Source organism: Echiichthys vipera (genome assembly GCF_963691815.1).
Source record: "Echiichthys vipera genome assembly, chromosome: 4".
Taxonomy (NCBI): Eukaryota; Metazoa; Chordata; class Actinopteri; order Perciformes; family Trachinidae; genus Echiichthys; species Echiichthys vipera.
Window position 1 is genome coordinate 14,452,142 of NC_139829.1, and position 14,360 is coordinate 14,466,501.

Here is a 14,360-nt window from a genome sequence, read left to right on the forward strand (position 1 = left end):
GCTCTTTAAAAAATACCTCAAAAAAATCTAAATCAAACCATATCTGACTTGCTAATTCATACAAGCTGTATTTTAAAGTGAATAACAATTTGTTTTGAAAATACTTCAATTGTGTATTTTGGGGCGGAAGTAGCTCAGTCCATAGGTGACTTGGCTGGGAACCGTAGGGTCGCTGGTTCAAGTCTCCGTGTGGACCATGTATGGAGCGTGGACTGGTGGCTGGAGAGGTGCCAGTTCATCTCCTGGGCGCTTCCGAGGTGCTGTTGAGCAAGGCACTGAACCCCCAACTGCTCGCGGCGCTGGTCACTGGCAGCCCCCTCGCTCTGACATCTCTCCTCAATTGCATGTATAGGCCCTGTTTGTGCATGTGTGTATTTCGGGTCTGTGTGTGTAGCATGTATAATAATAAGAGTGAAAAAAAAAAATCCAATTTCCCCGTGTGGGATTAATAAAGTAATTCTTCTTCTTCTTCTTCTTCTTAATTGCTAAGTACACAATACATCATCATGTGTGTAGTTAATGAAACCAGGCAGTAGAGGGCAGCATAGGAGAAATCAAAAAGTGGCACGCAAATTCTTCAGAATGGTCCACAACAATGTGTGTGTCTTCGTCAGTTCTCATATTTGCATATCTAATATCAGTTCAAAGAACAAAGATGTGAACAAAATGCATCGTGTCATCATAACAAACAAATACATTTAATTCATATACTTCAATTCTCTTTTTTTGGGCAATCTGGCTGTTAAACACTTATTCTGAAGGATCTGCCTCCTGAAAATCTTCCATTATTGATATGTTATTTGCAGTAGTGTTAATGTTAATGTTGCCTAAGTATTCGATACTGCGGTGTTAGTGTGAAGTACTTTAAACTTTGGTAAACCATGGGAACGCATGTAAACTGTATTTTGTGTAATCATAATCTATTTTGTTACAAAATATCAGCTATAAGTGATGTTAAATAACAAAATGCTTCAATAAAATCTGCAGAACATTTAAAAAGTTTACAACCCAATGACAGCCAGGGGCCACAGTTTGATTTACTGGGGTAATTATATTCTAGTTATATAATTAATGGACACTTGAAAGTGAAGTCATGAGCCCAGAATCCACCAGCTGACCCAGTGTGCACTTCTGAAAGAGCAGAGCAAGACTGCACCCAGCTATTTATCAGCCTGATCTCTATTGGTTTATTACCAAGTGACTGCATATAAACAAACTTACATTGCTTTGTTCTTTGCTGTTTCTTCAGTGACTCTCGAACTAATAAAGTCTGGAAAACCAAAGGCTTGATAAAACAACTGGGGTTTAACGATTATGCAATCACTCCAGTTTCAGAAAACAACTCCTCCATGGCGTGTGTGTAAACTGTATTCATCAGTTAGCAGTTATTCTCTGATGGCTGTGGTAAATACGGCTTTATATTATATGTCATCAATAACAGGAAGTAAAATATCCATTATACATAAAAAAAAGTTAATTTTTTTAATTAACTCCCACACACAGTTAATTTATACTGCAAACTAAGAATTGAATCACTGTCAAAACAGTGTCTGACTCACATCAATGCAAAACGAGCTATTGCACAGGATCCCCACACTCCATTACTGTAAAATTAGCTTCATGAGTCATGTTGTCAATTAACTGAGCAGTATCAAATTAGTAAATATGACATTTTTTAATTATTGTTTATAAATAACAGCAGATAATTCCCCCAATTGACGATGCAGAACAGAATACGACTTTTTTTTTGTTGTATTGTAGGTCATAACAGACTCTGACAGTAAATCACATATCAGTGTTTGAACAATGTACCATATGTAATTTGTTGTGATACATTTGCTCTGGGGTCAGTTGCTGATGTTAACTTGTGATGTAGATGGAGTTAATGCTCTCTAAAGTGGAATAGAGAGCCACGAAGCCGAGGTCATGTATAAACTGGTAGCACATATTCTGAGCAATGCTTCCAATCTATATTTGTCTGGCTGTGAAGTAAGGTTGATTTATGTTCTTTCCATCAGACATGTGTAGCGTATATTTACATATCAGTGGGGGTTTATTTGCTGCCAAGACAAATTCCAGTATGAGCCAAGCTGTCCAGTAACAGGATAAAGATGCTTGATTGTTCTGGCTGCTCTTACACTTTAAACCTTGAGATCATGTTATTTATTTTCTTTGGTGCTGATTAGATTATGGAAACTAAAATCTGATCTGTTATAGTTCTGCAAGCTGCAGATGCTGTAAATGGACAAATTTGTTTTTTTCCTCTCATCATTACCATTCCGTGATGAGTTAAAGGTTATGTTGTTTTACAACAGCCACAGATCAACTGTTGTGTTTATGCGTACTATAGAAATAAGAGTTTTACAGTAGAGAAAATGTAGTCCCAAAAGGAAAGGACTTTCTGACAACAAGGTGAAAATATTCTAAATATAGCCTGCACTTAAACTGATATGGATTTTGTTAGACGAGCCTTTTTTAATGGCTAAAATATTTTTCTGCTGTTGCCACCACCCACAGCTGTACATTGTCTTATTTCTGTGCCTATGGTTCTCCAAACTGGGGGCGAGCTGACCGTAATACTAGAATGTATGCACCTTCTCATATATACTAACCAAAAGGTCTTCAATTCTAGAGAGTATCATGACAAATATTGGACTTTTTACTCCACTACATGTATATCACAGCTATAGTTTGAAGATTAAACCTGTCATGGAGGTGCACCTCTGGCTTTGGGGTTAAGATGGCAACCAATTTTCTTCTTCCTATCATCTTTCTACTCTCAATAATAAAGGCTTAAAATGTCCCAAAAATATTTAGAAAGAACTTGAACAAGGCAAGAGATGGCTCATCAAGATGACTAAACACATCGGACAGGATCAGCCATAGGCAGGAGGCGGAGGGGCAGCGGAGCACCTTGGACAGATTGCCCACTCACAGTATGGCAGGTCCAACTCCTGGAGCCCCACAGGTGGGTGGACGAACACAAAGCCTCGGCTGCCTGCATCTCCTCCTTCGGTAGAATAATGTGAAAACCCCTCTCTAGTGACAAACTTTGCTCAGATAAACGTCACTAGATTTAGATTAGATTAGAAGTTTATTGAGCAGGGACAAATACATTGTACATTTTTCATATAACATGTAAAATAGATGCCAAATGTACAGGTTTCTAGTCAAAACTAATTTGACCATAGACCAGCTCCATTTCAGCGCCAGGCATTTATAGAGTGTGTGTGTGCTTGTGTGTGTGTGTGGGCGCACGTGCGTGTGCCTTGTGTTTAAGGGTCAGTGTTCACAGGTGTTTTTCAGTTTCAACCATTGTTTTACTAGTGTGTTAAAAACCTTGAGCTCTGTCAATGTTTGGATGTCCAGTGGTAATGTGTAAAACACTGTGCAACGATGATTGTCTGAATGTTGTTCTACATTTCACTGTCATACAATGTTCGCTTGTTGCACCCCTAGTTCTGATGCTACTGTTTTGTTTGTTTACCAGTTGCCTGAGTATTTCTGGATCATCAGTGTCAGACGTTTTAGAGACAGAAACAGAAGAAAAACACCTTTATGAGTGGAGTCATCTATAATAGCTCAACAAAAGGGAACAAGAAAGGGAGAGAAAGAATAATGAAGCACAGCAACATATCTTTCTCTCTGTGGTGCCTTCACTTACCCATCCAGTGTGAATAATATCTTAAATAAACATAATTTACTCTTTCTGTTACTAGTGCTGTAAATAACAGAAGCATGTCTCTTTCTGGACAGGCTCACATCTCATCCACAAGGACTTATGACCCCTTTTGGCCTTTTGGACAAGTGATAAACAAATTTCCAGTCCACCATCACAGGCCACTATAAATACATCGCAGAGTATTTTAGACTGCTGTGCCCAGTGAGAGAAACAAATAATCAGACTTTATTTCTGTTGATGGCCTCCAAAGCATCTTTAATTCTCTAATGAAGACTGAAAATTGCAACACATCGAGCGAAAAAAGACATCCGCTGGTTAATTGAATCATCACGGCTGAGCAGGTTTGAGATTAATTCCACGTAAGGAGAGAGATCAAAAGCGAGCCAGTTAGAAGGGAGTCAAGGGAAATAAGAGCACTGAGGCTTGTGGGATAATCCCATTAGGAGCTGCACATTCATTCAAACTGAGGATCCATAGCTGTACAGTTTGTAAGAGATTAGGGCTGGGATGGAGAAGGGTCACAAGCAAACCTGTACTCTTACAGTTTTAGAACATTGTGGTGTATTATTCTGCTCGCTTGGTATTAAGCTTTTACATTTTTTGGGTGGGGGAGGGGAGTTAATGATCAACCACTATGACAGTGGAACAGATTGGATTATAAAAACACAAGACAAATACATGCGTCATTGCTTAATACTGATTGCCAAGGAAATATTTTTATACACTGGAATACACAACATTTACATTGTATATATATATATATATATATATATATATATATATATATATTATATACACACACACAAGTAGCCTGTAATTGCAGGGTACAGCGGTGGCTTCTTCTATGACTACAGTGCAAGCATCTGATCTAAGATTATACTTATTTCTTCTGGAGTCTTTAAAGTGTTTGTGTCTATGTTAGCACACTGGAAGCTACTCACTTTAACATCTCCCATAGAAACAAACTATTCATTGGCAGTGATTTTACTATACCACCATATAGTACTGATGAAGGGCAGCAAAATCCTGTAATTTAAGTCCACAGCCACATTAGTAGCTCTTTCGGGCTGTTCTTATAGGCACTGCAGTGCTTTGATGTTAGCGTGCTAACATGTTCTCAATGACAATGCTAACATGCTGATGTTCAGGGATTTTCTAATTAGCATTAAACACAAAGTGGTGTGGAGTAGTTGAGGCTGATATTGTCATTAGTTTTGCATGTATTTGGTCATAAACCAATCAATAAAAATGTTGACCTGAAAATTTTGTTAGATAAAAAGTTAGAGAATAACCAAAGTTATTAAAACGCACCCTCTGGGGACTGTACATGTCTGTGCAAAATAGCATGCCAATCCAATGGTTGCTGAGATATTTCAGTGTGGACCAAGGCGGTGTCAATAGCCTGGCTAAAAAAGCAAGATCTGACAACTGCCCTGATCAACAATAACAGTAGTTTTACAAGGCAACCCATTGGTTTGTAATGTGATACAGGTTTGCCAATAAAATCTGCCTGATAAATAAACATTAAAAGCCCAGTAAGCACATCACATACTCTGTGCTAGACTAGACTGAAGAACAAACCCATATTTTCAGATCTGTGGTTATGGGTAAACTGGGTGGATCCTGCAGGAGCATACTAGTAAAACAAACACAAAATGAACATGCAGTTATATATTGAAATGTAAAAAGGCTCATGTAAACAGATTGACTCACAAAAGCAGAACATTAAAAATGTGCTTTATCATGCAAGTCATATTTATTTTTCATGGCAATATAAAGACAAGAGTAAACAGAGATGTAAAACCTCCCAAACAATAGTGAAACTGATATAAACAGAAGGGAGGTTTAGAAGTGAATGCTCTTGCCAAGAATTATAATCTATTACAGATTTCTTGAAAAACACCTAAATGAAAACAATGAGATCCATCATCATCCTTAAATTTAAGATGAATACAAATAATTATTCAAATAAATTATCTATGATCAAAGCAAACCAAATAACATATTTTGCAAACTGATTTATTTACAGAGAGATCGATGACTGTGTGTGTGTGTGTGTGTGTGTGTGTGTGTGTGTGTGTGTGTGTGTGTGTGTGTGTGTGTGTGTGTGTGTGTGTGTGTGTGTGTGGTGTGTGTGTGTGTGTGTGTGTGTGTGTGTGATCTCATTCCACTGAGCAGAAGTTATCCAGAGCGTTCTCTCGGGACTTGGGGAGCTCGCGTTGTTCAAGTAGTCTGTACTGGAAGGAAACACGGTTGATATAGTTCCCACTGGACACCAGCCTCACCACCGAGTTATCACAACCAATCTTCATCTGGGCTGAAGGACCGGAGAGAAGAACAGATACTTTACACTGGAGCACATGAAGCTAGTCAGCCCGTTATTGCCTGACAAGTGTTTGTGTCTTCGTCTGGTGTTTGAAGTGCACCCGTCTTGGTAGATCAATGAAGATAGTATATCTGTGATAAAACACCCTTATATTTTATATAGGAATGTGTTGGCATTTATTTTTCTAATAGTAAAATCAGGTGAAATTCAAGCTGTAAAATACAATTTGAATTTCAAATATTTAATTTCATTAAATCAAGTGTTTTGATATGTAGGATCAGATACACAGCTTTAAATCAGTGTGTCAATACACATGGTTAAATGTGCCAAACTGTGTTTAAAAATCAGGGTTACAACGGAAATAACAGATTCACACTGGAGGTAAACTCACCGGACCCACTGAGGGAGAAACAGAGATCAGCTACAGGGAACATCATAGAGGTGTCCACCCCATTCCCCCCTAACAGCTCCACATAGTCACCTGAACCCGAACAGCCCGTCCAGACGTGCTTCTGGAAACAAAAACAACAACAAAAATATTCTGGTGCTCAAGTGCAGCTAAAGTGAGTAAGTCTGCATATTAAAGAGACCCTATGGATTTTTTAAATTAGATTTTTTTTTACCACTGGTGACACTATGGAGCAATGTGTCGATGAGCCCTAGTTTTGTTTGTATCTTCTCTTTAAGTAAAAAGGAAGAAAATGCATGCGACACATTTGTCTGGTCTCAATGTGTTAGTGAGAAATGATGAAAAAGGGGAAACATTGGAAAACTTTGAATCCCAGCTTGGTCTGCATACTGTCAGTTCATGTGTGGTATTGATTAGGGCAATAATCCTAAACACAGCTAATGAAGAGTTTGATCTAACTATCCCAGTAGTTGCTATACGCCCTGAAGCTAAAGGGTACATCAAGTTTTGATAATCCTTGGTCAGTCACGTTTTCCATCCATGCTGCTCCTTTATCACATTCATTTTTATTTATATAATACAATTACATGCAGCTGTGTTTGTAAATCTGCTCATACAAATCATCTTTGAACTTTGTAACATTTGAGTTTAAATGGTGGGTTGCTGTATTTGGTCCAGAAAATCATAGTATCAGTTGATCATACTGTCAACAGTCTGGCAGCCAGAGTCAGACCAACTGCCAACATCTTCAGGAATAATCTTGTTTTCAGTCTTTTATCAACAGGATTTAGGACCATTTCTGTCCTGTCTTACTTTTACGAGTTTTTGCAACTGGCTTGTAAACATACCGTAATATTTAACAGATAACACTATGTAATATAATAATAATGGGCTGCAATGAAGCTCTGTAAAGCAGAGGGGCGTTGCAGATTAAACACAGCACAAGGGACACGTTCACATCGTCACATTGTTTTTGATGCATTATTTTACAAACATTGATTACAGCCACTTTTGATATGTTTTGAATCATGCATATTTCTTTTCTACAATTTAATCTGATTTAATTACACATTAGAAACTGTCCAACACCTTCAAACATTCAATATGAAGGGTTATCAATTTACAAACTGTTATGTTTCATGCATGAGCATCCTTTTGAAGCTCCTACATTGTGCACTCACAGGTGTTTTACGTGGCCTAATTAGACCTTTTGCCATGGAAGTGTAGAAGGCTTTGTTGCATCTGTTAACGCACAACAACAGCTGAGAACAGAATCACTCAAACACCACTGCTGGTCTAAAAACGATTTGCCAAACAGAACATTGATTTTGGACGACTCTCCAAAACCCTGGCCATTTTTCAAGGACAATGTTTTAGAAGTTCACAGGCGATGTTTGTCAGTTACGACAGACATGCACGGGCATGTCTAAATGGGGCAAATAAATTGATATGGTTAAAGGAATCTATTGACATTTTGATAACAATGCATACAGTATTTGCTACTTTGCCAAGTTAGATAAGAAGATTGATAGAACTCTGTTTTTAAAGATTTGACAGTATAGTTGGAGGTTTGATAGGAAATGAGGGAGAGAGAGAGGGGCCAACATGCAGCAAAGGGCCACAGGTCGGAGTCAAACAAGGGCTGCTGCGGTGAGGACTTTTAGCCTCTGCATATGGGACGCCTGCTCTAACCACTGAACCACCAGGCGCCCCAGAAGATTGATATAAATCTTAACATTGTCACATTGAATATACTGTATAGCCGATGCCAGGAAGCTGATTGTGTTATATTTGGACGGATCCCGGCTAGCTGTTTCTCCTCTGTTTCTAGTCGTACGAAACTACAGTGTCCCTTCACTGTAACTTCATTTTTTTGTAGATTATTGTTTTGGCAGTTTCCCAAGCCTTTATCAGAGTCAAACCTTTTTACACGGGGCGGCTGCTCTAACCACTCAGCCTCAGGCCGCCCCTGCAGCTTCATATTTAACAGACAGACAGAAAAGCGGTTTTGATCCTTAACTCCCAGGCAAATTAACACATTTCCAAAAATGTATTCCTTTAAGATAAGGAAACTTTCAACCCATCTTAAAGCAATAAATTAAGAGAATATGTAAAATGCCACTATAAAGTCGAAAAAAGTTCTGTTTAATGTAGCTTCTTTCTTTAAATCCTTATTTCAAAAATGAGGATTCTACATAAATCAATGATGATATGAATATGATGCAGATTATACTGGAACCATACCCTGACAATCAGACTAGTAGCATCTCAATTTCACTTACAAAACCCTGTACAGCTGCATCAATTTCTTTTCTGTTGATATTTCCGTGACTATAGTTTGATATGTAGGCCAATGTTATTCAGGAAGCAGGCTAGAACAACTATTTCCCATATGATTCGGGTTCATGCTTAGGTAAATATTATTTTTGGCCGGAGGCTGGTGGACCTTAATGGTGAACTTTACTAAATGAAAAATACGATTATGTTAAGCTGTGATAACATAAAAGATCATGTGATTAGTATGGCAGATACAAAGACACACATTTTCTTATCACTTTCTCAGTGAGAGGTTTCTTTAACAGAGAAAGTGGGATACAGGTGTGTGTCTGTGTCTCTCACATGTGGGCTAAGCTCATTGCTTTTGGCCTGCCCCAGGCTGAGATCTGTCAGTCGGATCTCCACAGGGTAGATGATGGAGAAGCTGCAGTTCCTGCGCTGGTGTGGCATCACCATGGTGAAGCTGCCCTCTGGACTCTGAGACATGATGTTACAGGCTTCTCACAAAAACACACACACACACACACACACACACACACACACACACACACACACACACACACACACACACACACACACACACACACACACACACACACACACACACACACACACAGGAGGAGAGGTTTCAAATTAACAGTTCCCCGTCACCAGAGAAACTCATTACTGACACCTCATGTCACAAATTGGACATGATCAAGGCTGACTGCAGGGAGGGGACACAATTAGGGCTGAGCATGGAAATCCAATCCCAGTTCTGATGACAAAGATAAGAAAATAATGAAATTTGAATTGATAACAGTACGGTAGACTAGTCAGGCACCGACTGGAGTCGGAAGAGTTTATTCCTAAAGGCTGGTTGTTCATTTAGAAACATTTTCGTGTTGAAGGAGCTGTGCCAATCAAAACTGAGGAAAGAATGTAGGAATAAATATTATTTATTGTTATTTGTTCTGCCATATTTGAAGATGGGATTAATGACAGTTAACTGTTGCCTATTTGTGCAAATCTTAAATTTTTACGTTAACTTTAACGGTCACTCAAATAATTTATAGGAGCAGAATGAATATAAATAAAACTTGCTTTTATTTTTGATAAAACTCATCAAAATCAGGTGAAACATGTTTACTGTTGCTAAGCGGTGTATTAAATGTACAATAAATCGCATTACAGAGATATGAATGCTGGTTTCTGGCCATTTTACCCAATTTGGGCCACCTTGTGACGCAGCAGGGGCAGGATTGTTATGTTGATTAATGGCCAACATATGAATAAATCCTCACACATTGTCCTGAGATTTATGTTGTCTCTCTTTAGAAAATCCATTCAAACTCCCTTTTCTGCGTCAGTGCTCTGTCTTTGTCCGTCTTTGTCTTACAGCCACACTGTGATTGTTATGTTGCTTGACACAGTGTTAACACCGTGTTTGTCAAGCAGCTGGAAAACAGGTGCATGCCTCTCATTCAATCTCCTCCTGTCGCTCTTGGCCTTGTTTAATGCTCGACGAGGCGCAAATGTCCAGGAAGAGCACACACGCATGCACACAAGTCAGTCTAGTCCTTATTGAAAAAGACAAAAATAAAAATAAATAACACAAATATGATTTATATGCAAAGCCTTGACTTGTTTACATGTGTTTGTTACAATTCAGCGTTAATAGATGTTTTATGGATGTTGTTTCTGTTTATTTTGCTGTTAGACTTCTTAGCCCTCAAGTAACTTCAATGACGTGCAGCATAACTCACGGAAGGGGTTGTGTAGTTTTTTGACAGTAAGGGTGAAGCCGCTGTCAGGGCTGTGAATACGGAAGAAGATCATAGCGACGTTCTGAGAGGAGCGGCTGGTGACTCCTGGTGCTGTGGATGAGCAGTAGTCCGTGTAGCGCTGGTTAAGGGGGAGCTGGTGGTCCTGCCTGCTGGGGAACTTCTCTCCCTTCAGAACCCAGCCGTCAAATATCTGTCAGAGGAAAATCAGAGTTTCCTCATTTTATTAATTCATAATTTCATTCACAATATTTTAACTAAGCAACATATTCTTTATATTGTTTAAGGGAAAACATCAGTAAGATGTAGATTATTAACTCAAGTGCCACACCACAGCCCCTTTGTATACACAGTATAGCGTCATCTTTGACAGTAAACACCAACTTGAAAATAAGAGTCGGAACTTCCAGCAGGTGCAAAGCTAAAGGTAAGCTAGTAGCTTAGTATGACAAGTGCCATTTCTCAGTTGAAGACGGGTAAACATTAGACGCTGGGGATCAGGCTGTTGGAGAATGTGTTCAGCTAATGTTTTTTTCTAAATGTGACTATGTTGTTATTGACTTGAAATATAATAAAACATCAGTTATACTGTACTTGAAGAACTGTTAAAGGCACAATTTCAGAATACAGGCTGTGTGCATTTCTCTGTGGATTGAGCATTTTAATACTTTCACAGTATCTATACAGCACCTAGAACTGCTTCATCATAAAAAGACATGCTAATCTCACTTTTGACAATATGGTTACGATAAAGGTAACATAAGAATTACTTTACAAGATGACTTTACTTTATGTGTCTTTCTTAAGGCTATTAGTCCAATACAGTTTACAGCACCATCTACACTGCTGTGTTGTGAATCATATTCCATTACAACCATAATCCAATATGAATTATTTAAATTAAATCAAATCTAATTTATGTAGATAGTGTGTTCAAAAATAAAGATGTGTGCTGTTTGGTGCTTGAGCATCTTTCTCTCGCTTAATGGGCACTGATCTGTGCAGGTCAGATAACACCTCGACCCAGCCTATAAACCCACTGACATGCCTTTTACCACTTTGGCCCACATGAAATTAAACTGCAATCTAACTGGCAGGCTTGGCTGCACAACTAAAGCCTTCCCACACTTGCTCTGAGTAATGTGACCAATGCATAGAGGATCCAGTGTGGTGTTTGGCCCTTAAACACTGCCTTAACCACGTTTGGCACCATTTTAATCAAACACAACAAGATGAAAAATAATTCAGAGTTTACATTTCAAAGCCCTCATCTTCCGGTCTTCCATTCACAAAGGGGTTGGGGGATGTGTGGGAGTTATTCTTGGTGAATGGAGCCAACCTTGATGAAGTCTCCAGCGCTGCAGTCGATATTGACGTCAGACAGCTCCAGGCTGATGACCTCACTGGGCTCAGCGATGATGAAAGCAGCACAGGCCAGCTGTGGTCGAGATGCCACGAAGGTGAAGTAGCCATCCGTGGCCAGCATGTCCAAACATCCTACAAACCACACACATGCACACACACATATTACTTATTCATAATTACAGAGAAGGGATTCCAATAACCACTTTTTGTTTATTGTAGTTTTCTTATAACACAAATACAGTAAACATCAAGGATTTAGTGTGATCTGCAAAAATTGGTCATGAACTCAATGTGACGGTAATCAGCTTTATGCTCCAACACAACAAGTCTTTCAGTATGCAAATGTTGTTACCTAGGAGGTGTTTATTTCTGCTCAAGAATTTATTCTAATAGAAGTGGACTAACATGAAACAAGACAATGTGTTCATTTCCAACATTTTGCTGTGTACATTTTTTGGGAAACACTAAACGGACGTCCTATAGTTTACTGCATATGCACTATTATGTACAATAAAGATGTGGGGATGTATTGATTAAGTGGTTAATTGACTGACTGATGGAAAGAAATGTGTTCTACCTACCTGAACACCAGAACTACAATGAACATCTCTGCAGTGAATGTCTTAAATTCATCACTTAACATACCTTTAATTTTGTAAAGGGGCTACTTGCTGTTTGCCAAGTGGGTAAGCATAATCAGCTACTGAATAAAGCAATTGTTTACAGCAGCACTTACTGAGAGGTCGGCGGAAAATAAAATCGTCTGATTCTCTTTTCTGGTCCAAACTGAGCAGAGAATATAATCCATCTGCAGCTTCGTTGTCCTGAATGAAAACATTGACAACAAAAAAAACAAGAACCTCAAAACAACAGATCTGAGGTTCCGGCTGTTTTCACAGAAACTTTACAGACATTAGTTTAATCTGCCTGACTTGAACTGAAGCAATGTGGAATTATTGACTAACAATCAAAACTTACCTCAATGTAGCGACTGAGCCCCATCCTTGATGAGAGGGTGATTAGAAAGAGAAACAGCTGTCCGCGCAGAGCCACAGACATGATGAAGTGCGTCAGTGTATGTTTCCTGAAGCAGAGGGGGGAAATAACGGAGCAGTGTGAGAGGAGGCAGCTTTTATAGCAGCACACACAGAGACAGGCAGGCCTACATCATAGGGTCACTCACAAACACTGAGCTGTGTAGACTTACAGTCATTTTAATTATGTGAGAAAATCCCTCATTCATACCAGTATTAGGACACTTACAAAAGCTTGGCTGTGTAGGAACTAATAATAACTGCTTATAAAGAAACGTCAGGACTCAAACCTGCCAAACTGCATACATAATATTGCTTAGTTGGTTACTACATTATGGGGGCACTAAATCATGAAAAATTAAGCTAACACGACAAATACTAGCAAATGGAAACTGTAACATAGTTCACCTCTGATAATCACTTTTTAATGTTAAACATTTATAGAGCGCCTTTGAACATTTGGCCAGGTGTAAATTAACCTTATTGGCTCATTTACTACTCTCTTTATAAAGAATGGGTATTGTCCTGATTAACACAATGTAATGAAATGAAAATCCATTTACAGTACAGGCACATGTTTTTTTTCTGATAATCACACGAGTGGAATGTAACTGATTGCACAAGTTAAAACACAAATTTAACAAACATGGGTTTATACCATGCAGTGACTCAGTTCCCAACAGGAGGAGGCTGGACCAGCCTTTCAAATCAAAAACAATGTGGAGTGTTTGTGAGTGGGAAGCCAGTGAGGGATCATGGGGCAGTAGGAGGAAGGAGCAGGATTGTGACTGAAGATTGACGGATTTCCCTCCACTTTTGCCTCAGAGCAAATACAGACTGGAGAGGAGATGCTTTCGGATAGCATTGGTGCTGGACAAATTCACCTAACTAAGTCACTGTTTATACATCCATTGGTAAAAACATCCTTTTTAGCAGACGGGGATTGCTTGGATATGGTGTAGACTACCATCTGTCTTTACTGATACACGTGGAGCTGTACATTATGAAGCCTATTATCTCCTCCGCTTCCTCTCTTTTCTTCTCCGGAGTCAGTGCCTTATGGCCTCTACACAGACTTGACCAGTTTAGTTGCCAACTTAGAAGAATGTTTAAAATGTCAATTATGTCATTATGTAGTATGTCAATAAAATATAGTATCAGTAGATTGATACTGTGGCAGCAGAAGCCAATTAACATAAAGGGTTTCTATCTTTACATTCAGTATCTAAAATACCTTCTGTAGACAGTTAGTTTGTTTGTTAGTAAACTGAAGCATACAAAGATAGCCACATAATCAGAATTAATTTTGCTTCTATAACACATTTGGTGATGTTCTCTTGGTGTTTCCATTATCTTGGAAGTGATCTGAAAGTGTGTGGCTGTGTCATTCCTTTCATGGCTGTGAGGAGATACATATTCACAATATGGCCAAGCTCAGGTAATAATTGACCAATGATGCTCTAACTGAGTGAGAACAGACATCCAAAGCATTCAGACAAAACAA

General features: G+C 38.8%; 1 protein-coding gene across 1 annotated transcript; it reads right to left on the reverse strand.

Annotated features, from left to right (window-relative positions):
* Nucleotides 1-5,844: 5,844 nt before the first annotated feature.
* Nucleotides 5,845-12,907, reverse strand: LOC310946612 (corticotropin-releasing factor-binding protein-like; the record flags this gene model as incomplete). Its single annotated transcript, XM_083913121.1, has 7 exons — nt 12,801-12,907; nt 12,559-12,646; nt 11,797-11,954; nt 10,440-10,650; nt 9,037-9,191; nt 6,400-6,520; nt 5,845-5,999 (listed from the first exon to the last, which is right to left on the reverse strand). Exons 1-7 carry the CDS (start codon nt 12,879-12,881, stop codon nt 5,845-5,847), a joined length of 969 nt encoding a protein of 322 aa, XP_083769247.1. The 5' UTR covers nt 12,882-12,907.
* Nucleotides 12,908-14,360: the final 1,453 nt, after the last annotated feature.